The following is a 20,203-nucleotide window of genomic DNA, read 5'->3' as shown; positions in this document are numbered from 1 at the left end:
TCAGGAAAACGAGTCACATGTCCATAAGGCCGCAGCTGACGCTCACAGACGATGCATATAACAAATCTCATCTGAGTCTCTCTCAGCAACTGCTCGTTGGACTCAAAATCCGATCAGCAATAACCAAGGATTCTCCGAAGAGACCTGGTACCAAAGGAATTAAGTCTCCTTCTCAGATCCCTGGTCAGAGTCCAAGTCTCACATCCGTCGAGCAAGACTGGAAGCAAAAAGGACCTGAAGACTCCGACTTTCATCCTCCTGCACAGGTACCGACAGCGCCACACCCCATGATTCAGTGAATCCACGACTCCCCAGGCCTGACCCAGATGTCTATCGACCTCTAACTCACAACCTGCAGAGACGTAAATATCACTGCCAAGGTAAGTGAATCTCTCTATGACCTCAACATCCTCACCACAAACAGTCACAGACAGAACAGCAGCATGCAAGATGTCATTGAAAGCCTGGATCTTAGTTTTGACCCAGGAAAATCAAAATCCCAGCAGCTTCAACTCCTCATTCAGTACCTGAAGGGCCCCCAAAAGGATATCTAGAGTCTCTGCAAAGATGACTGCATCATCTGCGAAATCAAGGTCAGAGATCTTGACATTCCCAAACGAGGCACCGCAGCTTGATCTCTCCGACATCCTCCCTAGAATCCAGTCCATACAAGTGCTGAAAAGTGTGGGGGCCAGTACACACCCCTGACGAACCCCAGTAATATCTGGAGATAAGTCAGAGATGGTACCACCACATCTCACAACAATCTCAGTATCAGAGTCGAGTTCAGACATCAGAGTGATCATTTTTGTGGCACCCCACATCTGTGCATCTGCGTGTGGAGAACTGTGCTTGCTTCCTCTGTGCCGTCAATGCGTGGGAGATGAGCATTGATTGTGGGCCTGTGTGAGACAGCCATTCTCTCACGGCTGCACATGCCTGGCAACACCGGGTCCTTCCCCCCACCGCTTCCCCTCCCTCCTCCTCCCATCCTACCTTACCCCTTCTCCTTTTTCCTCCCACCTCACCCCTTCCCTCCCTTCTCCTATCTCCACATACATCATTCCCTCCCTCCTCCCACCACCCCACATCCTCCAGACTCCCAGTACTTTCCCACGACAGGTGGTGGCTCATGTGTTTACGAGTTATGAATTGTGAGAAAATGACTTTAAAACCATCAGTAAGGTGTTTTATGGCAAATAAAAAATGTGATACTACAAAGGTTCGTAGCGATTAACCTTGGGAGCTCAGAGGAGTAGCAGACAACAGAATCGCAAACAAACAAACAAACAAACGTCTCATTAGCTCTTATATATAGAAGATGACATCTCTCCAAGCTTCTCATGAAACTCCCTCAGGGTGGGAACTTGCTGCAGAGCTGGTGGAAGGGTGGGGGGGGGGAGGGGTTCTCTCTATAAAACCCTTGCCTCTCGGACATGGCTATCTGTGACTGGGACACGGTGAGACTTGTCTCCAAGATAGCTCCATGTTCTGCTCACTTCTGGTCCTGAGCCACTCTCCGGCTCTTGCTGCTGGCACACAAATTCACAAGCTTGAGGTTCTTCACCCCATGCTTTCCCGTGTCTTGTGTGTAATAAATTATTTATTTCTTAAGAATGGAGTTCGTCGTGTTGCCGCCCTTTTGCTGTGCTGACATTTGGGTTGCATTGGAATTCCTGGTGGATTCCATTCCAAGTAATCTTGTTTTAGAACCAGCGTGGCATTAGACCCCACTAAATTATGGCCCGACGTTAACTCCCGAGCATGTTCCCGTGTAAAACAGTGATAGTTAAGCTATTGAAGCTTCAGCTTCAGCATGGTCAGTTGCCGCCTGGATTGCAGTTACTTTTGGGATGTTGCCATTCAGACTACAATACTGTGATGCACTTGGGGCTTTCTACCACACTCGTCTGGTTCAAAGGGCCAGCTGATGAACCAGCATCACAGATAGTCCTCTCATATAGCACTGAGTGCTTCTTTAACGCCAATAATCTGGTCAGCTCTTGTATCCAGGTGAGCATGAGTCAAGGAAAACAAGGACTGTATGAAGAAAGCAGTTTCTAATTTATTTGCCAACACATTATACAGACCGTGGTCAACAGCCACACACACACACACACACACACAAAATAACCGATATCACGGGAATATAACACAATAGAACTCCCCTTCTGTATGTACAGTCTAATTTCATGAAAGAGGGTTGTGACACATGCACTCCATAGGCATGACACATGCACTGCATGAGAATGACACATCCACTCCATGGGCATGACACACAAACACACCCTTTATTGAGTGACAACCCTCCAAACGACTCCATGAGAGTGGAAATGGGTGCTGGATGGAGATTGATGGGTGTGATTTGGGAGCGAACACGCACTTTGTGCCGAGCATCTCACGCACCCGGTAACACGTATTTGAGTGCATACGAGTCCCATCAAGGTGCCAACATCAATTGGATGAGTGTGTTCGGTAACCTGGGGAATATGTGAGATGATGTAACAGGAAGTGTGTGCATTCTTGCACCAACTCCCTGCTGGATAAACTTTAAATATTCAGGATGACTGCACTTCCACGTCCATCCTTTTGGTGCAACTTCTCCCCGTTATGTGGAACAGCCTTTCAGAGACTGTTCAATCGCACTCTTCCCTCCAGGGCTTCAAGCAAGCGATCAAAAGAAGCAGCGGCATAGGACGGTTAACTCTGTTGTTCCGATGAAGGTCCAATGCCCGAAACATCGTGCACACTTTGCTTCCCACGACGATAAGTATATCTTTGTCGACTTTCCATCGATCAACGTTCTCGTCTTTTTATCACATAACGCTTTATTAAGCCTCCACGATAGCACAGGAGAGGCTTATTTCTGTTGTCGGGTTTGTTTCTACAATTAATGTCCCCGATATTTTAATGGTACCCCAGAGTATCTTAGTCCCCCTCGGAGTACTAAACCACCATTTAGGAAAAAAATTTCTTCCTTCACACTCCTAATTTCTGACATTTCCCAGCTGTATCTCGGAGCCAGCTCTGAATTTTGGAGTGAAATGTTTCACCAATAATGGGAACAGAGACGACCCGGGGTTGACAATTTTTTTTGACCTTAACCTAATTTTGAGGTCATGATCCAATTCTAGACATTTTAACATTTTCACCAAAACTCCACGAAGCTTTGTTCGATCAGAATGAAATTGCCCACTATAGAAAGCCCAGAGCAAGGTGCATTTATGCTTAATTTACATCATACCCCTCCAGGTTAAAGGTCAAGGTCAAATGGCAGTCGGAAAACAAACAAACATGGCCATCGTTGGATTGCGATTGCAGATATCTTGTTCCTTCATGGAAATGTATCAGGAGAATATAATACATAAACACGTGCTTACACTAAGATGTGAGGTGTGCATACCTATTGTAAACTTCAGATTTGTCTGCAGCATTCTCTTGGTTTACAACTGCTTTAATCCTGCTGTTGGCGCAGCTGTTAAGGTGACTGGTTTAAGTCTTAGGGTCTTGAGTTAAAACCCTGTTTATCCATTGAATTAGCACCAGGTGGGGTGGACTCAGCCTGTAATTCTTCCGATATTGGAGAAATGAGTACTGGTGTACTGGTAATAGAGGGCACTGCATCAGCGGCACAGCTGCACCCCCAGAAAACGATGCAACCAGCAGCCACAGGCTGCGCACGATAGCGACAGCTTCAATGCAGTGCAGACACCATGTGCTGCAGATGAAAGTACTTTGACAATGTCTGTACTTTGAGGACGATGTACATCTCAGTTGTAGATGTGGGTGTTATCCCGAGCCCAGGATCACACACGGTGGAGAGGTCATGGCTCCGGTTTGTGGCTCCAATAATAATCACCATTGGCCGTTAAAGGAGGCGAGGTGAGATGCAGCCGGATTAGGAATTTTCATGCACACTCATTCCTCACACAGCAGAGATTCTTTACAACAATCACATTCCATTGTCCATGTCGTCATGGTGACGGAATGTACAACCAACCGTAGTCGGACGTGTGAGGGACACTGTAAGCAGAGAAAGTCCATTTGTTTAAGGTCAATAATTTCCTTCCACATCAGTATTGGACATCTACTCGAGAAGCAATGACAGCATGCAAGTCGGATGTTCTCCACCGAGTGCCTTGTGTTGCACTTTGTTTGCTCAAATCAAACAGATATCCGACTATAACTGAGTTGTCCACATTTGTCTGTGGCATTCCGTTTTGTGGATGTTGCTTATTCCACCCATAAAGATTGTTCGTGCATGGCATCGAACACTTCTGCTGCACGGAGGGCTTCGAGAAATAATGGGTGAGTAATAAAGTACAAACTGCAAAACAATATCCAGACTGCACGTTGGGCTTGTTTTGAGTTGTTTGTGAAGTTTGTTGTTTTTTTTTCCCCTTCAATGATCTAAAGCCTCTCCATATGAGTATGGGGAACGGTGCTCTCCATGATGTCTTCTCTTCCACTCCTTTCGAGGTGGTTGTTCGTCCGGGAAGTCTTCAAAGCCCATTCCTTTTCTGATTTACAAAGATGACAATTCCATCTCCTTGGAGAATCCTCAATACTGGATCACTTTGTTGATGACTCCACGTGCAGATTCTGATCCATGTGACAAACAAACTGAAACCAAAACTTCATCTAATCGGAGCTTTGGCACCGCATGGTATGTGTACGTCAACCCAGACAAATGTCATGTCGTCAAATGGCAAATGCCACCTCAACATCCTCTTCAAAGTCAAGTCATCCTTAGTTTCTCCTCAACTACCCACAACATCCATTCATGAGGAGCTTGATTGAGTGCAGCTCGTCACTTTGGGCCAGCACCCCTGCGTCGCACCTGGCACTTGTCTTTGCTGTCAATTCGAAAATTGAGTGTCATTGGGAGTGTCCAATAGGGAGGCAGACATTTGCACAAGCTCCTTTGCCACTTCTGGTGGATTTGGGGGCTTTCACCCCAGCTTAGTGAAACACACTCTTTGTTCAACCCACTCCACATTTGTCATCTGGTGTCCAGGTTTGACAGCTCACCTCCATTCCTCACACCTTCCAGATTTTCCACCTTTCATCCTGCTCCTCCATCCCTTCAGTCATTTCAAGTGTCAGCTGACATCTTTCGGCTTCCATATCCCAGTTGGGACGAGGACATTGGGGAACAATACAATTCCACACGTCATTTCAAGTTTATTATTAGACGGTGTACAATATTCTCATGTTTATTTTATTTTATGCAAATGTTCTTTTGGAACCTGAATTCCATGATAAGGAATTCCAACAAAGGGAATGTATGGGCCTCAGTTTCTGGATGCGGTTGTTGTGACAACTGTCCCATTGTCCTTGTGCATTGAACAGCCGAGTCCAAAGGGTTTTGTAAATGGAATTCCCGACTCCACTGAGGTGAGTAAACGAGGAAGCGAATCAATGTCATCATTTCGTTGTCCATTCTGTGAGCGTTGTGCTTTGAAATGCCTCCCTGGCTTCATGAGACATAAAACTCACTATGTACGCTGAGACTTCCTTCAGGATATCATCATCATCATCATCATCATCATCATCATCATCATCATCATCATCATCATCATCATCATCATCATCATCATCATCGGAGAGAAGTGGTTCAAGCCTTATGCTGTGTCGAGGCAGGATGATGTTAATTATAATAATAATAATTTTTTTATTATTATTATGAATTGTACACAATTACCTCAATGGAAATATATATTTTTTAAACATTTCTTCTCTTGTTGAAATGTGAACATTATCTTCATCTGACACGTAGACGGAATCGGTTCATCGTATTGAAGTACAAGGTTGAAACGGCTTCGACGCTGTTTGATTGTGTGCCATCGGTGTCACTGGAAGGGTTAACAAGAAATATAATTGTTTTCCTCGAACAGGCAAATCAGAATGTTGTTTGTGAGATGGAGTATTTTAAACTCGAATGTCATTTCTTGTATAACTGGATGGACCTTTCGGCACTTGACGAGGAGACATGACCACAATTATACAAACATGCCAGCTGGATTAGCAGGAACTCGTTGTTCTATTCCGCCCGATAGTTAAATTGATCTTGCTCTGACAAGGCACTTGAGTTTCTAATGTGTGCCTTTGAAGACGATTATAAACACACGAGTTAACGAGCAGCACCGCGACATTTCATCAGCTGACGCATACGGTGCAGACCAGTCAAGCCCCACCCAGTAAAGCTAGCGCTCTCCCTTTATGGATTGGGGGGGGGGAGGAGTAAGCAGATGGGTGAGCTCTATGGGGAGGTGAAGTGAGAGTGAGGATGTCGAAGGGTGAGTCGGGGGGGGGGCAGGGAGGAAAGATGCAGGTGTGCACAGGCCATATGTGGGAGGGGTAGGTGTAAAGATAGAGAGGTGGAGTGTAATGATGGGGATGGGTGAGGATATAGAGGGGTAAGCTGTATGGGGAGGGGGTTAAGGGTACAGAGGTGCAGATCATATGGGGGGAAGGAGTGGATAAAGATGCAGAGTAGTGAGCTGTGAATGTGTGCGAACCGCATGTTCAGAGCCCTACGGTGTGAGCGCACGCGTGCTGAGCAAAAGTGGCTCCAGGGAGGGAGGAGAGGATCATTCCCGAAGCCCCTTCCTCCAAACTGCTCTTTCAGCCTCCGTCGTGAGTACGAGGCGCTGCAAACACTCGGAGGCTGATTGTGACGGGTGGAATTGCGACTGCCCTCTTAGTTTGGTCTCTGTGCAGGGATCGGATAGTGCGGTTCGCTCTGCAGAGACGTGGCGAATCGATGGATGATTAGGTCCTCATTGTACCCGCACATGGCACACCGGGCCCTCCAACTGGAGTGACAAACATATTCTGCTCATCCTGGCAAGTGTGCACAATGCCACAATGATGCGCTGGGCTGCCAACGTGACCGATTGTGCAATTCGTACCGGCATGATTCTTTGTGGAAGCTGGAAAGTGAGGTACTTCCAATACATATCGAGTGACTGCTGGTGCTGCTTGACTGGAAGTGGAATTGATGGACTTTCCTTGGCGCAGTCCCATTTGCTGCTGGCTTCAAGGTGTCTTGGAAACATCCTCACTGCTTGCCATTGGCATACCGAGTTGTAAATGGCTCAGAGCGTCAGACACTTTGCCACAATGTCCACTGAACTACTACGCAACGAACCCAAGGACAACCAAAATGAGGTACCGACTGATATTGGTGATAGGACAGGTGTGTTTGTGGAGCTATCGCATGCGCCAATGAGAGAGTCGGACCATAGCGATGCAACTACTGAGTTGGTGTTCTCTACGGGAGATCAGCCTGGTGGGATGGCTGATAGAACGACCTCATTTTTGTGTCGGCTCAGGATACATGGCTTAAGGTACCTCTGGGAACCTCCAGGTTTCTCATTTGGGCGGCGCTTCCTGTGGATGCTTGTCTTCTTGCTGGCCCTTGCACTAACCTTGACTATTTCCTCAGTCTCCTTCCAACGCTTACTGAATCACCCCAAGCAGATTCGCACTCAAAGACATTTGCCAAAGCAGCTTCTCTTCCCTGCAGTGACCATTTGCAACAATAATCCTGTACGCTTTCCCCAGCTCACGAAGTTGGACCTGTTGGCTCTAGGTGTCCGTCTCGGTCTGTTGACATCATCAGTGAACCCACATGGTCGTTACGCTTATAATCTGACAGCGAATCCACTGGTTCTTCAGGCCTTGGCAGCGCAAGACCAGGTGCAAAGACTCAGTTGGTTTACTCACCTAGCCAATTTCAGCCAATTTTTGCTTCCACGTCAGATGCCTGTTCCACGCCCAGAGCTGTTTAAACGCCTTGGACACTCCTTGGACGACATGCTCCTTTCTTGTCGCTTCAGGAACATCAAGTGTGGCCCACAGGACTTCATCACGGTGAGTGGCTGCCCTGTCAAAAATATGCTGGGAGGAGGATTGAGAAAGATCCGAGTGTTGTTCCTTGTCATCGAAAGCCGGTCCCTCGTTTTGGACATCTGGTTGTATTTTCGGTTTGTTGTCCACTCCATGGAAACAACACATGTTCACGGTTTGTTTCTGGTAGCACCTTGGTGCAAAGGTAGCATGCGTGGAAATATAAGTTTCTGCTTTTTGGGAAAGGAAATTAATCTTGAACTAGAACGCCATTCAGTGGAGAGAGTGCATACCTCCACCAGGCTGAACAGTTTACGTTTTGTTTCCCACTGACAGGCAAGATCTGGATCCCGACCTGAACCAAAATTGAATCGACTTGTTCTTGTCACATAACCAACTCCTCCATCAAGTTTTGTCATAACGTCTCCACAACGTTATGAAATATCATGCTATATACCATTTTTGGCCCCGTCTCTCAGTTGTGAAGAATCACTTAAAAATGAGATATCTGTGATCACAATGCAATCACCAAATCGACTTAACCTTGGCGCACGATCCAATGATGGTCTTTTTTTTTCCAGACCATTATATAACCTTGACCTTCAACATTTACTTTCGAGATAGAGTGTAAATTATAAAAATGTGTCCCCATCTACATTCTATCCATAAAACTGAACATCATGAAAACCAAAGGAAAGTTATTCAAGTTGTGATCAACAAGGTGTTTTTGCTAACTGGGTCACAATCCAAAAAAAGTAGGTCAAGGACGCGAATCAAATATCAGGTGCACAATTTCAATGCAGGTACACTATTATAATGCAATAACATATTGGAAGGCCAAGCAGTCTTTGAGATTCCACATTTGCAAAATTGAGCAATGACAAAAAACATGTTTGTTTTTTTATCAGACTGCCAGTTGACTTTGACCGCGTTATTTTTATCAGACCGCCATTTGACATTGACCTTTAACTCGGGGCGGTGTAATGTCATTAAATTGTAAATGCGGCTTGTTCTCAGCTATTTCAAAGAGGGCAATTTCATTGTGATCGGACAAACCTTCGTCGAGTTATGGTGAAAAATGTTAAAATGTCTCTCATTGGATGATGACCTCAAAATTAGGTCAACGTCAAAAAAAATTATTTCAACCCTGCATAATTTTTATTCCCTTTATTGATGCAAAATCTCATTCCTCGACATTGGCAGAAAAAAAAGGAAGAAAATCCTAAATGGTGGTTTTGTAATCCAAGGGACGTAAGACCTTTAATTGACCTTTAACCCAATGGGGTATGACGTAAATGAAATTCAAAAGTGCTTTGCTCTCGGCTATCTAGGGAGGGCAATTTTGTTCTGATTGGATAAACCTCAGTGGAATTGTTGTGAAAAATGTTAAAATGTCGATAATTGTCATGACCTTAAAATTAGGTCAAGGTCAAAACATTTTTTTGTCAACCCCACATACTTTATATTCCTATTATATTGATGCCAAATTCCATTCCAAAAGTCCTTGTCGGCTCCGAGATACAGCTCAGAAATTTTGGAAATTATGAGTCCAAGAACAAAAAAACCCCTAAATGGTGGTTTCATACTCCTCGGGGTCGAATAAACTCTGGGGCACGATTAATAATTTGGGGCACTAATTGTAGAAACAACCCCAACAACAGCTGCATGCCTTCCCCTTTCCTAAAGGCAGAGGCTCAATTATAAAATTCTCATATCCAGATATGGATGTTCAACAAAATTTAATCAATTCGTCCTTGTCACAAACCCAACCTGTGGATCAAGTTTCATCTTAATCCGTCCATAATGTTTTGAGATATCGTGTTCACAGACAGACAGACAAACGGGGTGAAAACATAACCTCCAGTCACCATCAGTGGCGGAGGTAATAATAATATTGTTTGTGTTGTGTGTATAATATGAAAGGGGGAAATGAGAATTGTCTCTTAAAGAATGTGTGTGTCGTTCATTGTTATCTCCATATGCGGGTTTCAGAAGATGGAACGGAGTCCTCCCAGGTTTTCAAGTATCCACCTCTTTTTCAGTAAGGGATCATGATTCATGGACAAAGTTGTAAAGTTTTATTGTTCTCAAAATTTTGTTCTGAGGGACCTTTTCAGGATTGTCACTGAGCCCCGGACAGCTTCCAACTGTAGTTCGTTTGTAGTCATATTCCCAGGGACATTTTCTAACATTTATGTGATGTTCGTCTTCATAATTTTTGTTGCTCAAACTATCACTGATACAATTTTGGTGCTCTTCAGGTTCTAAGGTCTTGGTATTTGGTTATTTTCTTCATTTTGGGGGGGGGGGGTCTTGGTACTGTATTTGGATTTTTTCTTCATTTCTGCGTTGTTTTGGCCAAAATCGCTGGGTACTGACACCACAATAAGCAATGCCTTCTATTCTTTTTTTTCTACCCGAGTTCTATATCCAGTCACAATGCTTTGTTTACTATGTTCACGCTCGATGGGTTCATATCATGAGGTTGTATGTGAGCATTACTTCCTTGTTCTCAATTATCGATTTTGGTTCATGTTTCCATGAGTTTTCTGGGACTGGGATATTGAAGATTCCGTAGATATACCAATGGATTACTCCACATACCTTGTTGTGCCTTTGTGTGTACAGCTGCTCTGACATGAGTTTTTTTTTTTAAATCCCGATAGGTGGCTCGTACTTTCTGTTTCTACCTTGCAGAACCGACACTTGTCCGATTGGCTCAATCCTGCCATTCTTTTATAACCATTTGTGTCGTGTCCTTGTTCTTTCCCATTTATATTGATTCGTTCTCCATTCCAGTTGAGCTGACCTCTTCTTAGCCATTCCAAAGAGTCTTCTTTGTCAATGCCCAATCTGTCCAACTCGTTGTCTTCTTTTTTTTTATACCTTCCTGCTCTTTTGTCATTTTCCTAGTTGTCAGTGTACATCTGTTGATATTTTGTTTTATATATTTCTTTTCTCTTTTTTTGCAACCATCGGGGCGATATTCATTGCTGTTTCCGTTTCATGTGTGAAATCTTCTATTTGCACCTGTTTTTGCAATGTTTTTGCTTGGTGGGTGAGAGTTAACTTTTCTGGTTTGCTGTCTCTGTGTTTGCATACAAAATGGATTCGGTAGTCTGTTAAGCTTTTCACGTACTCATCCAATTCTGTGGGTGTGTGTGCGTTGTCGATATATCTAACATATGAAGCTCCTTCTAGAACCACTGACTCACTGATATCAATGTTTAGTGCTTCCTAAGTATGTGAGAAAGCTGAAATTTGACATCGATACAAGTCGAGCCTATATCCCACAAAAAAAAAATAAAAAAAATCCAAATATAAAAGTTCGGCAGTGCAGCTTCGCTCTGCTCATGGCAGGTCTCATGACCCAAGACAATGTAGTTTACACTTGAACTGATTACTAGGCACTGCTAACGCATGCCTCATCTGCTTCTTGTCTTGTATATTTTGCTGCATTTACATTAAAAGTTACTATGGCTGTAAACTTCTTGAAAAAAAGCTAATTCTAATCTCTAATTATTCATTTACTGAGTTATATAGTTGCTTACAGAATCCACTTCATCAAATGTATAAAGCTTTCTCACAAAGACCCACGATGAAGCCTATGGGCCAATCACTTTGCCATCACAGACAGGTCGGTGATCTCTCTGTCTTCTACTGTCCATTTTCAGGTCTTTCGCCCTCTGCTCTTTCCATGCTTTGTCCCTTACCCCCCCCCCCCCCAACCCCAGATTTATGCAGGGCTCACATGGTCTACCATCAACCTACTTCTGATGAAACTATTGAAATCCAGGATCACTGCACACCTTCACTCATTTGTTCCTCTTTTTTCCCGCTTCTGGAACCAACTTCCACATCCTCTTCAATCTCATTCTTCCCTCCAGGTCTTAAAGACCGCTGTTCACCACTATCTCAGATCATCCCCAATCCAATACCATGATATTGTCACATCTGAGGGTCCGTCAACACGTCAACCTCAGCACTGGGACCACCGGTCGCGAAAAATGGTGAAACGGTCCATTACTTAATTTAATTATGATTCTTTACCGTACCCCAAGGTCGCCTAAATGAGCCACAATTGACGGCACACGCACGGGAAGCAGATGGCTCAAACACATTTTCTTACCCATTGAAGGATTTATTTGTAACGAATATGTGGGGATAAAGGTGTACGAGACGAGCAGTTCGGAACATACCAAGCGAATCAAAAGACACAAAGAGGTATATGTGATCATGCAAACTTGCATACAATGATGAGAAATGAAGAACGACACCTAATCCACTCCAGGCACCCCACATCACACTCAAACAAACATTACATTTTGGAGGTGGGATTTTCCTTTGTCTCTGATGTGCCGACGCAGGACTCAATGCAGCCCGCTTTGGAAGGCAGGAGCGAGACGATGAGAGCCATTTCTTCCCTGATTGTGACTTCCACTTTGATCGTAGTGGGGAAGCTTGTGTGCTCCTGTGACCCGGAGAGCTATACTGGCGGGAGCTTTGCTCCTGGTAGGTCTTACCCAGTCAGGCAGGTCAATGGGTAGGAGCCAGACTTCGAATAGTCACATATTTGGGGGTAGGAAAAGTTATTTTTCACCTGGACTGGGCGCCCCCACCTTCACAGCAGTCCAATGAAGAGGATTTTCCTTGTTTCAGGACAAGGTGAATGGCAAAGCCAGTCTTCTTCTTCCAATTCATATTCTCCTTTATTTTCCTCCATTCTGCCATTTCTCATCTCAGTTATTCTGCGTCTTTCTTGTCCAGCACTCCCTGTGGAATCTGATGAATTCTTTCTCTCTGAAGGGTACCAGAAATAAACATGCCGCCGACCATGTAGGTCATGGCCGCCGAGTCGTGCAGGATCCTGAACTCTTTGGTGATGCTTTGAGAGGCTGATCTATCAACAGGTGTAAAATGTCGAAATGGTTGTCCTGCCATGGACATGCATGGGGGTGGTCTGTGCAGCCATTTTGGGTTGTATCCCCGAGGCCATCAGGGTGGCATTGTTACAACAATGTGTTCACATGTGTTTGTGGGACCCTGTTGAGTCTTTTGGACTGGCTTGTGAATTAGTTTGGGCAACTTTGACCAATTTCTTCTTCTTCTTCTTCTTCTTCTTCTTCTTCTTCTTCTTCTTCTTCTTCTTCTTCTTCTTCTTCTTCTTCTTCTTCTTCTTCTTCTTCTTCTTCTTCTTCTTCTTCTTCTTCTTCTTCTTCTTCTTCTTCTTCTTCTTCTTCTTCTTCTTCTTCTTCTTCTTCTTCTTCTTCTTCTTCTTCTTCTTCTTCTTCTTCTTCTTCTTCTTCTTCTTCTTCTTCTTCTTCTTCTTCTTCTTCTTCTTCTTCTTCTTCTTCTTCTTCTTCTTCTTCTTCTTCTTCTTCTTCTTCTTCTTCTTCTTCTTCTTCTTCTTCTTCTTCTTCTTCTTCTTCTTCTTCTTCTTCTTCTTCTTCTTCTTCTTCTTCTTCTTCTTCTTCTTCTTCTTCTTCTTCTTCTTCTTCTTCTTCTTCTTCTTCTTCTTCTTCTTCTTCTTCTTCTTCTTCTTCTTCTTCTTCTTCTTCTTCTTCTTCTTCTTCTTCTTCTTCTTCTTCTTCTTCTTCTTCTTCTTCTTCTTCTTCTTCTTCTTCTTCTTCTTCTTTCATGTTTTTTTCTGAATCAGAATATAGTTATACAATCTAAGAATAATGGATCTCTACCTGCACATGCCAATCCACCAGCTTGTGCGCAGCGACCCTCAAATCTTTATTAATGTTTTTTGTTTCTCCAATATCAGGGAATTTCGCTCCAACTTTTCTTCCATGCAATCATTTGTTCAGCTTAACTCACCTGACCTGCTGGCTCCATCTGGGTGTCGGTTGGACAGTGGCATCTCCTCCGATTCTTTCAAGTCTTGGTCTTCTCCTCCTTCTCATGGTCTTGGTATCTATGTTAAGGACTATCTGTCTTGCTCTCCTGCATTCAACAACATATCGCTTCTTTCTGTATCACTCGCCTTCCTTTCCCGCTTGTGCTGTGCTCGGAGATCTCAGACAGCATTGACAGGGTTATTTTACTCCACCCTTCTGCACACATCATGACATTTGGTGACTTCAACGTTCATCGCAAGGAATGGCTGGTACACTCATCATACTGTTGTAATACTGACACTCCTGACATCGATACCTAAAATTTCTCAATTTCTCAAAATTTCACCCAAATTGTTTTCTCTCCACTCATATTCCTGACCGTGCTTCTGATGGAAGATACCTGCTTGATCTCTTTTTGTGTTCTAAACCTGGTGATTGTGTTGCCGATGTCCTTCCTCCAGTTGGTAACTCAGATCATTCCACTGTTTGTGTTTGTGTCTCTTACTCCTCATTCTAAACCCCAGTGCATCCTTTTCACTACACTGTGTTTCAGTTTGGGAAATCTGATTGGGATGGATTTTATTCATTTCTTGCTGATGTGCCGTGGATCTCAGCTTTTTATTTAGTCTTGGTCCTGATATGGCTGCCGAGGAATTGTCCCAATGGATTTGCACTGGTATGGATATTTATATTCCCTCATGTATCTATCAAGTTAAGGTTCATTCCCATCCATGGTTCACTCTGGCTTGTACATAAGCAATTGCTCATCACAACCACCATTTCAAGCAGTACCATGTGCAAGGATCTCTGGAGTCCAAATGTCTGTTCCACAAAGCAAGTAACATCTGCGAAAGAGTTCTTGAGGATGTTAAGGAGCAATATGCGGATTCTGTAGTCGATTCCATTCTGACTTGGCTCGAGGGACTTTTGGCGGATTGCAAACAGTGGACTCAACCTCAATAAATCTTCTGTACCTCCTCTCTTTCATGGGCCTGAGGTTGGTACTTCGTCTCTGGATAAGGCTAACCTCTTTTCAAATCACCTTGTTTCTAATTCTACCCTCGATGATCAGGGACACCCTCTTCCTGATTTTCCATCTCGGACAGACTCTGATATTCCAGTTCCATTTACCAATTTATCACTCCTAAGAAGGCTACCACAATTATTCATACTCGAGATACCTCAAAAGCGACTGGTCCTGATGGAATCCCTGTAATTGTATTGAGGATGTGTTGTCCTGAACTGTCATCAATTCTTGCCAAGCTACACAACCTGTGCTTGTGTGCTTCGGTGTTTCCTTCATCCTGGAAAGTGGCTTCTGTTGTCCCTGTTTTCAAGGATGCTGTTTAGCATTCTGAACCAAGCAACTCTCGCCCCATCAGCCTGCTTCCTGTAATAAGTAAGGTCTTTGAATGCTTCATCAATGAACAACTTCTCAGTCATCTGGAGGACAATGACCTTCTCACTGAATGCCAGTATGGCCTTCACCATTCTCGCTCTAGTGGTGATCTGCTATCCTTAATGACGGATCATTTCAACATGGCACAGGAGCTCAAGGGTGAAGATGAACAAGTTGCTTTGGTTGTCTCAAAAGCCTTTGATAAAGACCCCACCCACAAACAAAAGGTGTTTACACATGTAATATTACTCTGACGATCCTGACTAAATACATGGCATTGTAACCTACTTGAAACACACAGACCATGTTACATTTAACACAGTCTACAGTCGTGACCAAAAATATTGGCACCCTTATACTTTTTTCAAATAACTCACAATTTTCTCGATAAATAAGTTGAAATTGACCAAAGTATTTTGTCTCCACAATTCTTTATTTCACTGTTAATATTACAGAACCTTTGTTTTTTGATTCAGAACTCAATAAATCCTTTCAAATCAGAAAATGAAAATAAATGGCATTGATAAAATGATTGACCCCCTCAACTTAATATTTGGTATCACAGCTTTTGGACAAAATAACTGCAGTGAAACACTTCCTATGTCCATGAATGTGCTTCCTACACGTCTCTACTGGTAGTTTGTCCCACTCTTCTTGTGTAAACTGCTCCAGTTCTCCCAGATTTGAAGGGCACCTTCTCCCAACTGCTGTTTTCAGATCTCCCCACAGATGTTCAATGGGATTTAGATCTGGACTCATTGCTGGCCACCCCAGAACAGTCCAGTGTTTTGTGTTGAACCATTCCTGGGTGCTCTTTGAAGTGTGTTTGGAGACATTGTCAAGCTGCAAGACCCATGACCTATGACGGAGACCCATCTTTCTGACACTGGGTTGAACATTGTGCTCCAAAATTCCTCCTTGGTAATCTCTTGTTTTCATGATGCCGTGCACACATTCAAGGCACCCAGTGCCAGAGGCAGCACAGCAACCCTAAAACATCACCTGAACCTCCTCCATGTTTGAGTGTAGGGAAGGTGTTCTTTTCTTTGAAAGCTTAATTTTGTTTTCTGTAAACATGGCGATGATGTGCTTTATCAAAAAGCTCTAATTTGGTCTCATCTGTCCACAAGACATTCTCCCAGTGGCTTGTTCAAATGTGTTTGGGCAAACTCCAGTCAGACTTTCTTATGGCTCTGTGTCTCTCAGCAGCGGGGTCCTCATGGGTCTCCTTCCATAGAACCCCCTTTCATTGAGTTGGTGACGGATGGTGTGAGTTTAAACTGTTGTACCATGTGTGTGAAGGTCAGCTTGAATCTGTTTGGCATGTGACTGAGGTGCTTTCTCCACCATTCGAATCCTTCGCTGCAATCTTCGATCATGTTTTCTCTTGCGGCCACGTCCAGGGAGGTTGGCTACAGTACCCTGGGCCTTAAACCTCCTGATAACATTGCGTACGGTGGACACAAGAACATCAAGGTCTCTGGAGATGGACTTGTCACCTTGAGATTGTCCATGCTTGGCTATAATCTTGTGTCTGACCTCCTCAGACAATTCCCTGGTTTTCATTCTTTTCTCCATTCTCATCGTGGTACACACAGTGACACAAAACAGCAGAATGACTCCTTTTCTCAATTGAAACTGGTTGAATGAGTGATTTTTATTTTGCAGGCACCTGCAACTCACCACAGGTGAGTTAAATTCCAAAGTAAATGAGAATCACCTGCTTGAAATCTAATTATTTCTAACAACTACTACTACTACTACTACTACTACTACTACTACTACTACTACTACTACTACTACTACTACTACTACTACTACTACTACTACTACTACTACTACTCCTCCTCCTCCTCCTCCGAGATAGAGTTCACAATGCCGTGCCATGAGTCTTTGTCCATCATCAGTGTCTGCATGTCCGCTTTGTCATGCTGGATATCCCTTGCTACGCAGTCGATGTAGTTCAGTGGCCTTCTTCCTCTGGTTGGGCAAGGCAATCTCAAGCAGATCGCGTCAGATATAATTTGGTCTTTGGTGCGGAAACAGTGACCAGCAAAACGTATTCTGCGACGAGCTACAATGGTAGAAATGGGTGGTATGTCTCCGTTGATCTCTGCTTTTGTTCTGTGTTCCCGCCAGCTGATGTTCTGTACTCTCATAAGAAGCCGAGTATATGTGCCATCGCGCCGGTCCTGCAGGGCCTTCTTCATGGTCCGTGTCTCTGATCCATATAAGAGTATGTTCTCTACGAAAGTTTGGTAGATCTTGAAATGTTAGACTGCCAGATGTGCTGCAGCTGGTTACATGCACTCCAGGCTTGACCTTTGCGTGATATGAAGTCCTTCTTGAAGTCAGCAACATAAGACCCGAAGTACTTAAAGTCTCTGTCTTCATTTAGATGTTAGCCATTCTTGGAGAAGATTGGTAGATGATCAGCATCCAAATTTACTGTCATGTATTCTGTTTTCTTGGCATTTAGAAACAGACCGACCGTAGCTGAAGCATCCTCAACAGAAATTAGAAGGACTTGAGCATCCTTCAAAAGTGTCGCTGTTAAGGCGACGCCATCTGCATAGTCAAGGTCTGTGAGATGCTTATCTCTGTCACGATTTGATCTTTTTGGCTTGATGTCAATTCCTTTCTCTTTCATGGTCTCTACTGACTGCCTGAGAATGTATTCCACAACTATAACAAAAAGATAAGGAGCAACAACTTCTAAAAGGTGCCAATAATATTGTCGGGGCCATTTTCGGATTTCTGTGTGCAATAAGCAAAAATTTAGTAATTTTTTCACCTTTTTTGTTTCGTTCCACTGCAAACCAAACAAACACATCTGTGGAGAACAAAAGATTTTTTAATTTGAACAAATCTTTTTGAAGAAATTGTGAATTATTTGAAAAAAGTACAAGGGTGCCAATATTTTTGGCCATGACAGTAGCTATGGACCCTCCCTTTTTTTTTCCATGCAACAATATTTTCTACCCTCCTTAACCCACTCTGACCCCTCCTTCCAAATTTCCAGTTTCCCTCCTGAGAGTTCCTTTCTGATTCCATCTTGTCCACCCCATGCATCCTCTCCTGCCCCCCCCCCATTCCTCCTCACACCCATTGTTTGTCCGCCTCCTTCTGTCTTGTCCTTTGGCTCTGCTGTTGGTGTTTCCCTCCTCTCTCTTCTGTCCGTTTTGTCCTGTTACGTCCCGACCCGTTCCGTGAACTCGTACGAGCTCTTCCATGAGCCTCGACCATGTATACAAAAAAGGCACATCATCAAATGTTGCCTATAAATCTTATATTTATTGTGTGTGCATGTCCGATGCACCCGAGTAGTTGCTTACACACCGCACTGCTCTATAATATGTATATTATAATGTCGATTGTGTTTAAATTCCGTAAGCAGATAAATTAATCCATTAAATGAAGAATGAGTGAGCAGTGTGACCTCTTTTAAATTTAAACGGAGTCCAAGCTCCGTCTCTCTTTCGGCCGAGGAAGAGAGGCTCCACCAACTGATGTTGTTTCCTGATATATCGGGTTATGAATTGTAGAGAACAGTGTGACACACGTGCCTTATTCCTGTTCTCCCTATCCCTCATTACAGTTTTTGTTGAATCTGTTACCACCATTGGAGTGTAAGCTTGGTGCCTGGTTTGTGATTTGGGATTATGACAGCAGCACGAGTTAAACTCACGAATGTTGGAAAGTTGGCGTAAGACCCTCATTAGGGGATTGTAACATTGCTGGAGTTTGCTCGTGCCCCAAATCCTAATTAAAGACTCGAGACTTGGCTCAGATAACTTGTTCACATCTTTGTATTGATGCCCACAAATCCTCTACCTGGCATATACATACACACAAACATACACACACCTGGTGTATCTTTGTGTGTGTGTGTGTATGTGTATATATATATATATATATATATATATATATATATATATATATATATATATATATATATATATGTAAATGTATGTATATGTATATATGTGTGTAAATGTATGTATATGTATATATGTGTGGAAATGTATGTATATATGTGTGTTATTGTATGTACATGTATATGTATATATGTGTGGAAATGTATGGAGATGTATATGTATATATATATATATATATATATATATATATATATATATATATATATATATATATATATATATATATATATATATATATGTAAATGTATGTATATGTATATATGTGTGTAAATGTATGTATATGTATACATATATATATATATATATATATATATATATATATATATGTAAATGTATGTATATATATATATATATATATATATATATATATATATATATATATATATATATATATATGTATGTATGGATGTGTGTATATGTTTGTGTGTACATGTGTGTGTATATGTGTATAGGTGTGTGTGTGTGACGTGACGTGACGTGACGTGATGTGACGTGACATGGGGCATCATTTTTAAAGTTATTTTAAAGCCCTGTCTCATGTTCTATTAACTGAACAATTTAACTACCATTATTAACAGAGCTGAACCACAAAAATAAAAATGTGAACAATATCACGTGATGCTTAATTCATCGTCGGGGAGTTCGAAAGGTTATTTGAACAGATACTCACAATAGCTCCACACATCAAGGATTTTTTTGTATCAGCTTTTACTTTGTACAATCGAATGTTTAACTTTTCTGACACTCACCTCCACATAGACGAGTATTCCATTGTATTGCCTTGTGTCTGACGATGACTTTGCTGTCCAAGAACCACATTTTTATTTGTATTAAATTTCGTGGAAACTGCACAACATCCAAACCACAGAGCCACCACTGTTCACCACCATAACCGCATACAAGGATTCCTGCACATCATCCATGACTTGCACTCTATTCAATCGCTGAGCTGGCTGTTCGGTCAAGTCGTTACAGACCATTATTCATTGATTTGATTCCCGTGGCTGCTCACTCTCCCCAACCCACATTTTGGCAGGTATGCTGTGTGTCCAAACATCCCTGAACATGAGATGAGGGAGACCTTCATCCTACAGTGGACCATATAGGCTCAATTAATGTAAACTCGATCCCTGCCACTGGCTACGAGCTTTCAATCTAAAAGTACGATA

The 20,203-nt window shown here is 42.9% G+C and overlaps 1 protein-coding gene across 4 annotated transcripts in view; it reads left to right on the top strand.

The window, feature by feature from the left end:
- LOC147022483 (acid-sensing ion channel 1-like) overlaps positions 1-20,203 on the top strand; it is a 545,466-nt gene that overhangs the window by 289,966 nt on the left and 235,297 nt on the right. Inside the window, exon 1 of one of the 4 annotated variants that reach the window (XM_085893421.1) lies at positions 6,465-7,878. The exons of the other annotated variants lie outside the window; for them this stretch is intronic. Within the exon in view, the coding sequence (XP_085749547.1) occupies positions 7,096-7,878 (783 nt within the window). The 5' untranslated portion in view covers positions 6,465-7,095. Of the gene's footprint in view, positions 1-6,464; positions 7,879-20,203 lie in introns of those variants that run through there. 4 annotated transcript variants of the gene reach the window in all.

The sequence above is a fragment of the Eptatretus burgeri genome, chromosome 8 (genome assembly GCF_056783735.1).
Source record: "Eptatretus burgeri isolate ZD-2024b chromosome 8, Ebu_testis_v1, whole genome shotgun sequence".
NCBI lineage: Eukaryota > Metazoa > Chordata > Myxini > Myxiniformes > Myxinidae > Eptatretus > Eptatretus burgeri.
Note: the sequence above shows the minus strand (reverse complement) of the source record. Positions and strands in the feature narration are given on the sequence as shown.